Source organism: Aulostomus chinensis, chromosome 16 (genome assembly GCF_037954235.1).
Source record: "Aulostomus chinensis isolate RoL2024-O1b breed Wild chromosome 16, RoL_Achi_v1.0, whole genome shotgun sequence".
In the NCBI taxonomy this organism is placed as follows: domain Eukaryota; kingdom Metazoa; phylum Chordata; class Actinopteri; order Syngnathiformes; family Aulostomidae; genus Aulostomus; species Aulostomus chinensis.
Window position 1 is genome coordinate 6,296,291 of NC_141335.1, and position 16,503 is coordinate 6,312,793.

Genomic DNA, 16,503 nt, shown 5'->3' on the forward strand with positions numbered 1-16,503 from the left:
CATGGTTTCACATTGACTACATTGATTCAGCAGCAGTTTTTCAAACGTTGAAATGGTAACTGTAATTAAACATTCAACCTCGATCAAAAATAACACACCTGACCAAAATCCAACACTGAATTCATGGCTTTTGCAATCTGGGATATTCACTTACACATAATAAATCAATCAATCAATCAATCAATCAATCTTAACTGAAAAGAAATTCAGTTTAAATAACCACAAGAAAAATGTAGGTGAATGATTGAGTTTGTGTCTGTTACTGAACATTACCGTCTGGGACAACTAAACACAAACTAAATAAACTTTAACATGAAATGTTGTTATTTTCTCATGTTTACATTAATGACAGCCTTTGATGGATAAGACTGAAATTATCTATCATATAAGCATACAAGATGTCACGCATCACATTAGAAAAAAGAGAAGCTCTGTGCTTTATGTTCAGCTCTTTGCCATTATTGACTTAAGGATCGCGTAACTTGTTTTGCGGCATGTACAATGCGTTACTTGACACAGACAATCCAGTTCTTTGACCAAAAGTGATAAAGGCCCTATGAGAATGTTGCAGCCTGCTCTGTAGTCTCAGCAGTAATTGCCTTTAATGAAATACATATAATAGTAAGAGAGTAGGAAGGCCATATAGCAGTTTAATAGTGAGAGCACTTTTCTTTAGAAAACGGATGAAAAGCCTCAGTGGAAGAGCGTGTGTGTGTGTGTGTGTGTGTGTGTGCGTGCGCGTGTGTGTATGCACGCATGTGTTTGTGTGTGTGTGCGCCGGTGCATTTCGGGGTACTATACTGGCTATCAGGAAGTGGGCAACAGGTGTGTGTCCAGATGTCCAAAGAGTTGTGTGTGTGTGTGTGTGTGTGTGTGTGTGTGTGTGTGTGTGTGCAGCAGTTGTAGAAAAATGGTCTAGTGTGGTCTATAATTTCCAATGCTGTCCCCATGAAAGGCAGAGCTGTATCCACCATGGATGCAAGCACAGGGATGTGTGTACTCACAGTTCTAGAAGGCACAACTACAACAGCTAAACAATGACAAAAGGGAATGCTACTGGAAATGCTGCAAATTTGTCCAAATGCAGGTAAATAACATCTGATCCTCGTCTGTTACGACATATTTTGCACATTTGTAAAAGCAATTATTGTAGCTGAATGTGGATGTCGGCTAGAGATGAGATACTATTAAAAACCACTTCATGTTATCAAGCATAACAGAAACATCAGTACGTGAAAATGAATGTGGGAGATTTTACTAAAACTCTGAGAACTCCTTTGACTAGAAGGGTGCTGCAAACAGTTAACGGTAAAGAGATACGATAACAGACCCACTAATGAGTACGAAAGCATATCCCAACCAGGACCTATAGGGTTCTGGATCCATTCAAATGAGAGCTGCTACTCAGGGAGGGTCAGAGGTCAAACTCATCTCAGATCCTAAATTAGCGCTTGTTACAGCTAAAAAAGGGCAAGAAAGGAAGAGGATAGATGCATGCGTCACAACCGCGCAATAGCAACGTTACATGAGCTACATTAAGTGTTATCGTGAATACTTTTAATTTCAGTTTGAATTTGTTTTTGCTGTCTTTTCCTGCTTCTGCATGGGTCCACATCCCAACCGTTCAAATAATAGGTCTGATTGTGCCGTACAATTGCTGACCTATGACGACCTCAAGAAACACCAACCAAAAGAAACACTGTCGGAATGCTGGGGATGCGATAACATGTCAGGTAATTAAAGTCGGAGGCAGATGCAGAGAACTGGAGAAATGGAACTTTCAGTGGCATAAAAGGAAAAGTCATCATAAGTCCTCAGGCAGCCTTTTTTTTTTTTTTAAATTTCAAGCAATTTGATATTTTTTAGAGGCATTTGAGTCAACATGAAGCGCTGTCGAATCTGGAGGTCAGCCACTAGCATAACTTAATTCTAAACACTTTAATTGTAGTAGAGATTTGTAGATTGATTCAAATCAATTTGAGTAAAAGCAAAAATTAAAGGCTCTCTCTCGGTGACCGTTTCCATCTGGCAAAAAGCAAAGCTCCTGAATAACCAATTTCATAGGTTTGCTTGAAAAAAAGAAGAAGTGACGATTACAGGCTTGTCTGCGGCACCCACATGAAATACTAATTGATGAAATCCAGACGTAAACATTCCCTCGCTCAAAATGACTTTTATAATACAACTTCTCTTATGATATTGCTTTGGCCTCCCATTCTCTGCGTCCGCATCTCAAGGTTTGAGACGGTGACAGCTAAAAACACACGCTATATATGATAACAGACATTTCAATGAATAGCTGAACAGTGCCATTAGAGAGGTGAGGGGTGTGGAGCTATGCAGATCACACAGCAATAGAAAGATGATATTGCTATTACCGGCTGTTGACATATGAGATTGCATTTGCATTTTCATCCAATGGAAACCTAAACGCAGACTGTTGTTTGTGAGAGTTAGCCACAAGTCCTGAATACCAAAACAGTAGTCAATATGTATAATAACTTGGAAAATGCATTGTAAAACAGGAGAAAACTAACATCCTAGCACCCCCCCCCTCCTTTTTCTGCCCTCTTTTACGAACGACTCTCATCCTTCACTTCCTCCCGCTTGTTCACCCGACCCACTCGCGCTCTCTGGAGCTTGAATAGGTTGTCAGTGAGAGAATTCTCTGTGTTTGTGTTCCGTGTTGTCAATGGCAATGGTGTTATCAATTAGTGCAGCAGTGGGAGCCCAATTAACAGCATCAAACAGCTAATTAATAGAGCTGTGTGAGTTAGTAGCACACAACAGCACGCCGCATGACTCTAAGTTAGCGCAGCCACGTTATGGCATGAGTACCCTGCAGGGAAGACAAGGCTATACAGTAGCATACACTCATTATTATAGAGATACATTCATTCACACAGTTAGATGTAAACATGCCACGTGTATATACTTACAGGGGCATTTGGATGAACTACAAAAACAACGCTGCACTTTCTGGGACCAGAGATCGCAGTTCCCTGAAACCAGCAGACTTAACAACATGACACATCTTTTATCCTAACATTTAAATGACGTGTGTAGAATTGACGTTCAGTAACAAGACTTTAACTTTTCAATTTTAATAAATGATTTAAAGCTAAAGTGGCATGGTCTTTGTTAGCGAAACATTTTACACAAGGGTATCTAAATAGGCGCCTTGAGCACCTGAAGGTGTTTTGTTTTTTTTCACCATTGTGTTTAATCTTTGTGACACCAGAATGCAGAAAGAGCCAGCCATGTATACTGAGCTTGAGTCTGATTTTTTTTTTTTTTGCACACACTTACCTCAACCCATCAGAGCCAAAGGGGATTCGAGGCTAGATGACAGTCTGCCAGTGCCACCGGCAAGGCTCAAGCTGGAGAAGGGGATTCTCCTTCTGCAGGCCACGACACTGGAGCGTAGTCTAAACTCACTTGCTGTGGAAGTGGGTACACTTAAAGTGAGTCAAGGGCAACACACACACACACACACACACACACACACACACACACACACACACACACACACACACTCTTCCAGATTTACAGGCACATGAAGTAGCCCATCTCCTCTACTCTTATTACCCAAAACTCAGCATTTAGAAATTCACTCTCACTCTCTCTCACACACAGACACACAGACACACACACACACACACACACACACACAGACAGACACACATTTTCTCAATCACTTACTCACACAAGGTTGTGGTTGTGGCTTAGGGAAACACTCCAGCTCTATTCAATCAGGGTACGAGGACTGAATCAGCTAAAGGTTAATTGCACCGGAGTCCTTGTACACATATGGACGGGAAATTTGTGTGCATGTACGTGCAAGTGTGTGTTTGCAGGGATAAGTGTATCTGTTGAAACACTTACCCAACCGCTGTATTGAAGCAAAATGCCTTTTTGTCACAGAAGGATTAGCATGGAAATAATCTATGTACATTTCCCCCTAAGGAGGCAGACAAGTGGCTACTGGAGTATTTACCTCCCCCAAACAGAATAGCCAGAAAATTGTTTGGAACAGGTGCATGCCACCCTGTTAGCGGACGAAGGGGAAGACTGTGAGAAAAACGCTGTTTTCTGTGGATCACTTTTAATACTTCTTAATTGTAATTCGGCATCTTTCTAACTTTTACTACCTCCACCATGAAGAACATTTTCTGGTTCTCCGCAGGATTATACAAAAACTATGAAGCCGAATTTCAACAAATTTGATGGAAGGGTCTAGAATGGTCACGACACAACCCAGTCAATTTTGGGTCAAATCCGTTTAACACTGTAAAAAGAAATTACATTTTTTATTACATGGAGTTTGGCTGATGTCACCTCAGCAGAGGTATACGCTCGCTGAATGCTGTTTTACGCAGCAACAACTTTACCAATAAATCTTCATTACTTTTCTCTATATTTATTGTAGTTTAATGATATGACGTGTCTGTTCACCTCTGAAAATGAACAGAGAAATACATTTAACAACATATGTTGAACGAATATCACATGTTACTTTGTTAAAAAAAAACAACAACATGAATTCAGGTAGAGGTTTTTTGCTGTCGTTGTTTCTTAATTTAACCGCATGCACTCTAATATTCCAGTACTTGTGAAGCACACTTTCCGTACCTTGTCTAAAAACGCTGGTTTTATTCATTTTTCAAAAAACTTAGTTCTAAGTTCGGAAATTGCTGTTCTCATATTACTTTGACTTTTCCGGGTTTTTCATGACCCCTGCACAAGGCAGCAGAATGGAGCACTTGTGGGTTAAAATGGAGAATAAAATAGATTTACTGTCTTTTTTTTCTGAAGTCCAAAGGGGTTGGAAGATAAATTTGTGGGTTCGCAATTTCATTAACAGGACAGGAGAATACAAAACCTCTCCCAAAAGTGTTCTCTTTTTCTAAGTTCTCCAAAAATTCCTCTTTTGTATTGAAAAACAGGGGTAGTGAGTAGTTTTCACCTTTGAAGCCTTTATAATAGTTTCAAATTAAATTTTTTTGAAAAGGGAGAAAAACTATTTTGTAATCCTTTTGGACTCACTGACATTAAACTTGGGACACAAGTAGAACAATGTTTTATTTACAGCGACTGAAGCCCCCCCCAAAAAGGTTACACACTACTCATCTAGAGTCAGTTTACTTTGATATCTCTTTGCAACTATCCACTATTAGAGCGACACTCACTGTCAAAGTTAATTTTTTCCACCACTAAAGTAAGTGATCATACAAAACCTGAGCCTTTCAAAAGTATGCTTGTCAGACCACACTTAACAATAAGAGGACATTTTGAAATATCTAACTGATTTCATCTCTGAATGGGGCAAAAGTGTAGTGGTAATTTACAGCTACAACTGAGGATATGCACTCAAAACTCAGGACTTGTAACAATGGTTGTACATGCATGTGGTTGAATTGGACCTTAGATTCAAAGCCTCCATGGGCTGTATGTTGCCGTGCTGGTCCGCGGGGCCTAAGAGTCACAGAGAGAGTGCCGGCCAACGGCCTCATTGACCTTCAAAGCAGAGACAAGGACCCTCTCCATCCCGCCAGTACCACTTGTGGCAGGAAGAGAGGCTTGTTGACTGGCCCCTAATGCCCCCCTCCCCCCCCAAGCCCACAGGAACATGGGTCGGCAGGTTAGAACTGTTGCCCCGGTGACCACAGGCACACAGGCCGGGGAGAAGGGGGAGATTAGGAGAAAAAATAAATGGAAAGATGCAAATAACAAGAACGCAGACAGAGGGGATGCAGGGAGGTAATAAACTAAGATTTGGTAGGATTTCCAGTCTACTCACAGACAGTAGGAAGGGGAACAGAAAAACAAACTTTTTCTCTTGAAACCCACTCGATGTTGTCTGTTGGCACCAGTTAATTTATCAGCATATTCTCATGAATATGATATCTCATAAGACATGTACGCACAATTATTCATGCACGATCTTACGAATGTCCAGCAACTCACGTGATCAGAACTCCGTTGTAACAGCGGCCTGCGGGTTGAGTTCTGTGCAGGGTTAACCGAAAGAGACACGCTGTCTGTCAGAGCTACGGCACCTGTGCTGGTGTGTCGACATGGTCGTAGTTTCGGGGGGCTACTTGGAGGTACTTGGCAACACAGGAGAGGTGACACCTGCAGCGACAAACCTCAAGCTAAATACCCAACTTTCCTTTTCTCCGAAGTGGAAAATTCACGTTTAAGAAACTCGGGGAACTCTGAGGTTAAGGTCTGATTAAGTTTAGGCGTTAACAAAACCCTACTTGATCATGGTTTAGGTTAAAATATACACAAATACAAAATGCCCCCATTTCTCACTAAAAACACCGAGTTTTCTTGCAAGCAACATGGCTGCAAATATTCCATCCTGCCGCACGATCATCTGTAGAGTTATAGAACATTACTTTTCATACGCGTAAGTGTGACAAGCGAATGAGAACACGAGGAAATAATTTATTCACAACACTGTACACATGAACATACGAAATGGTTGCAGAATTTACCTAAAAGTCGCTGCCAAACGTCACATTTGTCCGACAAACTCTCTCTGCACTGCAGATTGATTGATGGCTGCCCTGATTAATGGACACAATGGCACAGGAAAGAGCTGCTTGTAAGCAGAGAAGCAGGTGTTAATTCAGCGCAGCTCCTACAGTGGCTAACGTCGGCCCTCCGCCATTAAAAGTAGGGTAAACACTGCCACAAGAGACTGTCAACAATTATAGGAAGGACTCTCAACCAACACAAACACTCGTGTGGATTCTGTACGTCTCACGGTCTGTTTCCTTCTTTCTTTCTCCTCTCTCGCTTCCTCCCGGCCTGACATAATCAACGATAAGTTGAGTGCTTTCATCAACAGCACAGCCCCCTTAATTAGCAGCCTATTGCTTTAAGCCCATGTGTGAACATCGGTGTGTTCGCTGAATGTACAGCGTGTATATACACTGCCAGCCTCCAGATTGACCTCAGCTTACTCCTGCCAGTCAGCTAATAAGTCACTCATTGAACTTCGCCTCCTGCATATCCAGATGGCTTTAATGGGTATTAGAGATGGAGGGGCTGAACAGGTACATGGGGGATAACTATAATCAGCCCATACAGAACCAGGTGAAGCCCTGGAAGAACACAACGGAGTCAATGCACGATTGATTTACGTCTGTTAAACGCATCCACAAGCGACAAAAGCTATATATAGTATGCGCGTGTGTTGCTGTTTTTTTTTTTTTTTTTTTAGAAAAAAGATAAACAACAATAAACACGGTGAGAGCCACCCTGAGCCCACAGAATTTCACCTCTATTTCTCAATTCCTTCTCCTGTAATGGAAAACATTATTGTCATCAAGGCCAGCATCAGGTTTGTGTACTGGGATGATAGTGAATGTGTGTGTGTGTGTCTGTGTGTGTGTGTGTGTGGGGGGGGGGGTGGTGGTGGGGGGCAGCTCCCACTCTGCCGCGTCAACTCATAGTCGATGGCTTTCTAAATTAAAAAAAAAAAGAAAGAAAGAAAGAAAAATGCTCTCAGGGACTTTGCCGCATTCCACTTCATGAGCACAAACAAACGGACCAAAAAGCCATTCTAGAGGGAGGGGCAGAGTGAGTTGTTGTGTTTCGGAGGGGGGGGGGGGGGTGGAGGTAGAAAAAGCCCCTTAAAAACAGACAGATGGGGGGGGGGGGCAGGAAAGCTAGCAGACAGTACTGAAAAACCAAAGTGACTCCACTACCAATAATGAGCAGATCATTTAAAAAGCCCTCCTCAAATTGCCTTGAGGAGGATGAGAGAGAGGAAAAGGCTTGAAAGGTTTTCAGAGATTTTTGGGACCAGATGATGGACAGAGCGGTGGGGCTCAGGACAAGTAAACATGCGGGCTGTCTGATGCAAACATGTAACCTCGCACATACAGAGCATACGGAGTCACGCGTGTGCATACAGCGTTGAGGAGAAGTGTGTGTGTGTGTGTGTGTGTGATATATGTTTGAGATGTATCAATGTATCACGTGTTCTTCTTTTGGGTGAAATTTTAGCATCTTACCACAACGGTAATGTGTGAAGTAACATCGCAATAAGCAGGAGGTCACATGAAATAAAATACAAAAGATGAACAAATAAAAAAAGCAGTTTTAGTTGAGCAAACTCATAGTGCAGTGTAGATTAATGATCTAGACACACACAGAGACTTTTCCAGAACAATAACCCCGATTTCACTTCATGATTCATGATTGGTGGTCAGAAAACTGTTGCTCTTCACTAATAAAACATAGAGGAGACCTGACATTGACCCTTGACCTCGGAGGAGCATGATAAACATCAGGCAAAGTCATATATTCGAGTTAAAATATCAGCATCGAGCTAAAAAGTCTATCTCTCTGGTGTTTATTAGGTGCCATCACCCACTGAAGGAAATTATGTTTCATTGATAAAGAAAATTCTAAAGTAAATTTAAATCAGAGGAAATGTAGTTTAGAAAGAAAAGAGGAAAATCAGAAATAAACAGAAGTTTCCATGGAAACACTTTGTGGTTTTTGCTCCTAGAAACACTTGTTTACTTGCATCCACCCTTCACCATCCATCTTCACCTTCTTCCAGGCCTGCCTCTCTTTATGTCTCTCTCTCTCTCCCTCCTCCTCCTCCTCCTCCTTTTGCTTGCCTTTCTCCCCTTCTCCTCTTTTCCTTCCCTCTCCATCTTGACACAGTGCACTGAGCCTAATCGTGGATAATTGGGTGGGAGTGGCAGTGGGCCGGCCCTGCCTTTGTGTGCAAAGGGCAAGTGGTCAAGTTAATGGGGCCCTTGTGTCGAGTTGGGAGCACTCTGTCTCTCTCTTTTTCTCTGTTCGATCACTCACTCGGCCAGTCAATCTCAGTCTCTCAGTCAGCTTCTCTTTTCTTTCGCTGCTGAAGCTTCTCCCCGCTGTTTCGATCTAGTTTCACCTCATTTCCTGCTGTCTCACTTCTCTCTTCCTTCCAGCCATTCAAGGCGTCTTGTTCCATTTTTTTTTCCCTCCTCCACCTTTGCCTTCTTCTCTTTTGCAGCCTCTCTCTCTCTTTCTCTTTGCTCTATCTCTGCTCTGTCTCTCCAGCAGAGTGTTGGGGAGGAGAGAACAGACCTCTTTAAAATATCAAAAGACAGATCAGGAGGCCTCACTGGTCCCTCCCTTTCTACCAACTCTCCCTCCCTCCTTCTCACTGATAAACAGAAGAGTGAGCCTGCAGGATTAGCTGCTGTGTACTGCACTCCCTCCCTTCTTTATCCCTCTCTCTTTTATTCCTGTGGAGGGGTAGACTGTTGACTGGGTTTGATATGTGTGTGTGTGTATGTGTGTGTGTGTGTGTGTCACCTTGTCTGGCACCAGCTTAGCCTGCAGGAGGCTATTGTGTTTGAAACACAGGCCGCAGCCAATCTGGGTCTGTAAAAACTTTATTACATCTGTGAGCGTTTAACACCTGATTTTTAATAATAGAACAATTTAATAATAGAACACAGCAGCTTTGTTAAGCAGCTCCCATGTCCTGAGAAAAAAAATACATATTATGACAGAAAATTAGACTTTGATATGCATATCTTGCCTTCTGAGGTGGCTAATATACAAACGTGATATACTACTGTTTACTTTAAATGTTACCGCACATATTTCAACACTACATGGGTAGCGTATGTACGAAAAATAAAAAAAGCGTGTACAATAAAATATAGTCCAGCAACTTTAAATAAAGTTTTTTTTCAATAAAATAATGCAGAAGCTAGAGTCACAATATTTTGGATTTTATTTTTATTGGTTCCTCAAATTTAATAGCTCCTAAACTTAAAAGGTACAACAGTCAACCGAGAAAATAACAGAGAATAAGAGTGAATTCAAACCCAAAAGATTGAGTCAAATATATGTCGTTCTACAAGTGGAAAAGTGGATTCTTTTTTTTTTAACTATTTTTAAATATAAATCAAACCTCTGAAAATATTCAAATGCATTGTAAATCTCTTCCACCAAGCACAGAACAAACAGTTGTAAAACACATCATTTTTTAAAAATCTCCTTGTGTGTTGACACAGTGAACTAAAACTAGCATAAACTTAAACGCCAGGAGGAAATGATGTTCTGTGACGGTGAAAAATGAAGTGTGACGAGATCTAAACCAGAGCAAAAGACACCTTTTCATGCAAACTCTGCATGGATTAGTGTGAGCACGGCCTGCAGGTGATCCAAATCCAAGCTCTAACTAAAAAATAAAAATTACACAGTATAATGATATAAATCTGTTATGACGGGAAACTCCTGTGTGATATTTGTCCATAGTAATTCTCAGCTGCAACACACATTCTGTTGATCATATCAAGGAGGCAAACTTGAATACTAGTTAGCAATTAGAAATCAATAGCAAGATAAACATTCTCCACAGATCCATTCTATTAGATCATGTGTTAATGAGGAAAATCCTATTCAACAAACCATATGTTATATTTAGAAAAATATGTAAATGCAGGATATGCGACGATAATAAACGTGGACATGATCCTCTGTGGAACGCGCTGCTTCCTTGACTGTGTGTTGATGTCACAGTGAGAGGTGACTCGTGACATAGCAGGCAGCGCTGATGTCACAACGAGAAAAGGCGGCGTTGTCATGTTGGAGGAAAAAAAACAAACACACAAACAAACCACGACCGCGTCGTCACGGCGAATCGTGGGCGCACGAGGTAAAGATGTCGACACTAATAAAGGCAGAGGAGGTCGCAGAAAGCAGTAACACACAGTACTACCACAGTTCACCGTATACACAGTCACAGTCGGGGGGTGTGATAGTCACCAGATACTAGAGATACACAACAAGCTGCATTACAGATCGGACATGTTTCCAAATCTTTGCAGTTTCTGTGGTGTGATTATAGTCCTCAAAGCAGTAATCAAATTTTTCCTCTCTCTTTTTTTTTTTTTGAACACGGGTGATACCCTGGAAAACGTGGTTTTCTGTTTAACACGAGCAACACGAGTCACAGCCTCTAAGGGGGTTTGGGTACTATACTGCATAGCCGCTGTTGTACACAGCAATGGATCACAGTGAAATATGAAACACTTTACTAGTGATAGGTACAGAGTTAGGCTCCACGCCCACTGAACGTTTGGTGCTTTACAAACCACAGGAAAAAGAAAAGAGCCGAACGCGCGTGAATGCACCTGAGTAACACAGTCAATTACGCTAATAAAAATGGAATTCATCTGAAAAGGTATGGACATCTCCTTGAGGGCGTTGTACGATCGCGGGACTTGTGATGAATCTAAAACCCCAGGTTCACCCTCTACGTCCTGTGAATGTGGTGAGTCCTGTTCCAAGATGCGTAATGGTTCCGTCGTCCATTCATAGCAGAACGTCTTTAACAGTCTGTTCAACAGCAGCAAGATTGTCATTCTGAATGAAAGTTTTGCTTCATGTACGTGAAAACAAACTGAATAACTAACAAGGCATAAAGAAATGTTAGCTTCAGTGGAGACTAAAGTTGTCAAGGAAACTGAAGTGAGCTTCTACAATGCAACATGAATGGAATAACAAATTTCAATCAAGTAAATCGGAGCAGATAAATATTCGTACATGTGGCAGAATGTGGAGGTGTTGGTGATCTTAGGCATGGATAGAACAACTTAAGCGAGCTTAAAACATTTTTTTGCAAAATTTTTCAAACATCTCACTTAAAAAGTATGTTGGGAATACGGAAACTCGACTACAGATGGCAGAGCAAAGACCTGGACAAGCTAGTTTCTGCTGTCGTGGAATCGAGCAGAATGGCGTCCAGCAGCTAACACAGGTCCACAACGTGATGCGGTGAGTAACGTCTGCACAAGAATACAAAGCAGCAGAGACCTTAAAAATATCTATTCCACAGTATTAGGGTCACTTGTCATCACTTGGGTGACTATTAGTCGGTCATCATTAACATGCGTTCTTCCAAGTGCTGCTAGCTTGAGGCACATCATGAACAGGAAACAGCCGAGGCACTGATACGAACGTTGGAATGTGTCCTCAGCGGCTGATGTCTGCGTGAAGCAGCGGATGGAGTTGTACATACAGGCATTTGCCAAACACTTCAAATAGCACAACTAGACAGAAAAAGACGTTTAAAAATCAAGTTGCAAAGAAATGTAGCGCCGACTACTCATATCCATGGCGGTGGCACGGTGTACAATGGCAGCAGTGGCTCCAGGGCTGCCAGCTTCATTTGAATGTGCCTGGATATGTTAATGCACTGTTGTAAGTAATGCATTAAAAAAAAGAAAAAAAAAAACCCTTCTTAATACTGACCTCTGACTGGGATGAATGAATTATATTTGGAGAATGTAAGTGGGGGGAAGAAAGGAAGCATGGAGCCTGTGATAGTTAGTGAATTACTTCCATGCTGAGGTCAGACACAGTAGCATAAGCTAATACTGACTGGTTAGAGGAGCACCGTGTGAGCGTGGAAGTGGTTAACTGATTAAATGACTGGCTGGCGTGTTGGCGAGGATGGATAGTAACTCAATAGCTGGCTGACTGATTGAAGGACCGTTCAGCTGATTAACCAATAGGATGAGTGACCGACTGATTAGAGCTCTGATGAAGGGTCACCTATCACAAAGACAGTCCGTTTTTTGTTGTTGTTGTTGTTGTCGTTTTTTGGCAGATGGTTAAAAAAATATGAGACTGGAATATTTTCTCAGCTACAGTGAAATTTCACACTTGGAAAAAAAAACAAACGCGTGTGCTTGAATACAGTCAAAACCCTCGGAATCAAATGACTTTCTCTCTTTTGACTGACAAAGCAGAGAAACGTAATCTAAGCGTCCGTTGCGCTTCTGCCTCCTCACTCAGATCACTTGTGGATCGGGTTGTTTGACTGGCTCCTATTTCTAAATCACCCTAAGAGCATGATGGGTGCTGGAGGTGATTACTGATTACTGTTGCTGACAGGCTGAGGTCCTTTGGTCAGTGTGATGAGGAGAGGATAGTGGATGTTCTCATCATACGCTTCTTTTCCCTCTCGCAGCATCTGAAAAGCAAACATGGAGAAGAACAAACGGACCAATCAGAGACATTTCATCTTATATTATCCCCTTTCTTCAATTCCCGCCACCGCCCCGCTGTCCTGAGTTAAATTAAAGCAATGCCACCCAAATTTTGTAATATTCTAATTGCTTTTCATTAAATATTTCTGTAATATTATTGCTCCATTTTAATTAAAAAAAAAAACTTTCTAGAAAATCACACCTCTAACGTAGCAAATGAGCTCAAGGGAATTTGTACTGTAGCATGTAATTACAGAGGTATAGATAGTATTTATATAAAAGCTTGTTCTTTACTCCTCATCTGAACCATGCACTAAAAATATTAGGATTAATGATCACAAACACACAAATCACTCATGTTGCTGACATGAAATTCCGAAGTAAAGAGCATTTATAATCTGTGTAAGGATCCCTGGAGTGGAATATTTTACCTCTGTGGCCACAGAGAAAAAAATTAAAAAATTGTAAGGCAATAAAATATTTTTTCCAATTAATCTAATTGATTTGCGGCCTTCATTATAACCTGTTTTTTAGTTATTTAGAAGCCAGAATCGAATTATAATAATCGATGATATATATATATATATATATATATAACTGTTACTTGAGCATACCCCTGCACAAGCACTCTCACTTTTAAACACACACAGCTTCGGGGGGGGGGGGGGCTCAGTGTCCTTTTAGCAGACTTGGCTGTTTGGGCCGGCACCAGCTAATTAGCTTGCTGTACGTCTGGCCAAATAATCAGAGACTTACGAAAGCAAGTTTAGTTGATCTGCTCCTGTGAAACGGCCTGATAGTCTGAGTGACTGCACGGCTACAAGGACACGGATAGGAGAGCACGGTGTGAAAAGGTTTCATCAAAACAAACAGAAACTCAGAATGACCCCGAATTTATACGCCGTCAGCGCCAAGGAGGTGTGTCAGCTCTGTGTGGTCAGGGCGTGAATCATCAGGTTGTGCTGCAGTCGGTTGGTCGTTTTTAAAAGTCGTGAACTTTTAATACCCATCAGCTCTTAAGTCTTTGAAGTGTTTTCACAAAATTAAAAGAGAGAGAGAAACTGTTAAGTTCAGCTCATTGCCACATATACTCTTTCATCCATTTTGTTCACTTTTAAGTGGCTGATTTTTTTTCTTTTCTTTTTTTTTTTTTGCTCTCAAGTATGTCGCAGTAATAAATCCATAATTGTCTGTCCTGAGCTGCTGCATATAAACTGCATATGCAGTAATAAAACCATGTGATTTACAGGGAAGCGTTGCTGCACGCCATCACGGTGACGTCCAGAGGCTGAACGGGACAACGCGGAGTATTTGAAGCTTGACGATACCCCTTAAACATTGTCGTAGATTCAGGAATATTCTACTTTGTAAAATAATTTGTGTATCATGCCCCCCCCCCCTAAAAAAAAATCTGAAAAAAAAAATAGAAAACTAAAATGAGAGTATTTGGTGATTAGCCTCTCTCTGATTTGAAATGAACAATAATGAAATAGTTACTTAAACTTATGATAAAATAAGCGACTCCCCCCACAAAGAAACCTGAAAACTTAAAGCTAGGTATTAATGTGAAGAATTTAAAATGGTAAATATGGGTTTCTTTTAATAAAAAGCCAGTACAAGTACATGATATGAAAACAAAAGCATTTGTCACAGGACTAAGACTAGACCAAAAAAAAAAAAAACAACACATTAATGGCACTACATTTTTGCAGAATTGTGTGTGTGTGTGTGTGTGTGTGTGTGTGTGTGTGTGTGTGTGTGTGTGTGTTCAAGTGCTAGGTGGGAGAGGTGTCTTCATGTATGGTTGTTGTGGTTGGTGAGAGGTACACAAGTGTATGACCCAGAGAGGAGATGATCCTCTTGAACCTCTCTGTTCACGATCTCACAATATTCCAGAAGAATGGTAGGTCCGTTTGATTTATGGCTTCCTAAGGAGTTCATCTATATGTTCTGCCTTGATGCACCACCCTCACATTTCATCACTCCCCTCCTCACACCTCAGAAGCTCAGCAAGATACGTTCTCCTTCACACCACCACCTCTCCTCATCCTGTCCAATTTCTCGCCTTTTTATTAAAATGCTCTTCTGTCCCTCCCTTTCCCCCCGTTGTCCTTCATGTGCGTTATCTTCTTGTGGCCACCCCTCCAGGCACCGGCCGGTGGTTGAGCCTCTGACCCCGAAGAGAAGAGTGAGTGAGAGAGGGAGAGACAGAGAGACAGCCCAAGGGGTTGTTGGGCGTGGAGGGGCAGCTGCTTGCCCCCTGTGCTAAGCCTGCGATGGGGACCACAGCCAGCATTCACATTCAAATTCTACCAGGCGGAAGGTGCAAGGAAGCGATAGATGGAGGGATGGAGGGACAGAGAAAGGGAGGGGAGAGGGGAGGACCTTAACGCGGTGAGGGCTAAGAGCTCGCAGAGGTGAAAAGTTTAACAAGCAAAGCTGTTCCTCCTGATCGCAGGCTGCCTAATCAGCTTCATGGGTGGCTGGCTAAATCGGCTCTCAACCCGACCCCCCACTCCAGCGCCCCCAAAATCTTTCTCCTCTTTTTTTTCCTTCTTTCCGAGGTGCAAGTCATTTATTTTATTGCCCCTTTCGCCCCTGCTTCTCTCCCTCTATTGTGCTCTCATTTTGGCTCTATATTTCTTTGCTTTTTTTCACAATCATTTATTCTCACCCTGCTTGTGCACAGCACAGAGGAAGTGGGAAAAGGTGCAAAGAGAGAGAGAGCGAGAGAGAGAGAGACAGGAGGGGCCTCCGAGACAAGGGAGGGGACGGATGAACCGGATGTCTGGGGTCTCTCTCGCTAGGATTAGGAAACAGAGAATGAGGGATTGGGTGGATGGAGAGCCGAGTAGAGGGAGGGATAGAAGGACAGGCTTGAATAAATGGAGAAGTGGGTCGTGATGTAGGAAATGGGAAGATAGAGGAGCTGAGAGTGGAGAAGGGTGAAGGAAGATATGTAAGAGGAATGGGGGGCAGAGAGAGTGAGGGATGAAGGCAGAAAGAGGGAGTCAGGGAGGAGAGTGTATGGGCACAATAGGGATACTGTTTATGCATGTGAGGGAGACGGGGGATGTACACACACACGCACACACACACTGTTGCATATGTGTGTGCGTATGTATCTGTGTTTGAGAGAAATTAAAATTCATGACTCTCGCTTCACAACCATTTGAGTAACAAGATTAAGATGGTGGGTTAGAAAATAGCGCTGGCATTATCAGGCTGCTTGCAGTCCCTCCAGCTGCTTGCCTCTCTATTCCACAACAGTGGGGATAAGAGGATAACACGCTAGCCATGTCTGCCTGTCCCAGCGCGCGCGCTCACATGCTCACACACACACACACACACACACACACGCACACACACACACACACACACGCACACACACACACACACACACACACAAGTGCGGTCAAGACGGAATATCCACTGCATTGGGCCGGCTTGCCTGCAATCCCTCAAATGTGTTTGTGTC

At 42.2% G+C, this 16,503-nt stretch overlaps 1 protein-coding gene across 1 annotated transcript in view; it reads right to left on the reverse strand.

Annotated features, from left to right (window-relative positions):
* Window positions 1-9,431: 9,431 nt before the first annotated feature.
* camkmt (calmodulin-lysine N-methyltransferase) overlaps window positions 9,432-16,503 on the reverse strand; it is a 98,889-nt gene continuing 91,817 nt past the window's right edge. Inside the window, exon 11 of the mRNA XM_086180590.1 lies at window positions 9,432-13,009. Coding sequence (XP_086036716.1) covers window positions 12,908-13,009 — 102 coding nt within the window. The 3' untranslated portion in view covers window positions 9,432-12,907. The remainder of the gene's footprint in view (window positions 13,010-16,503) is intronic.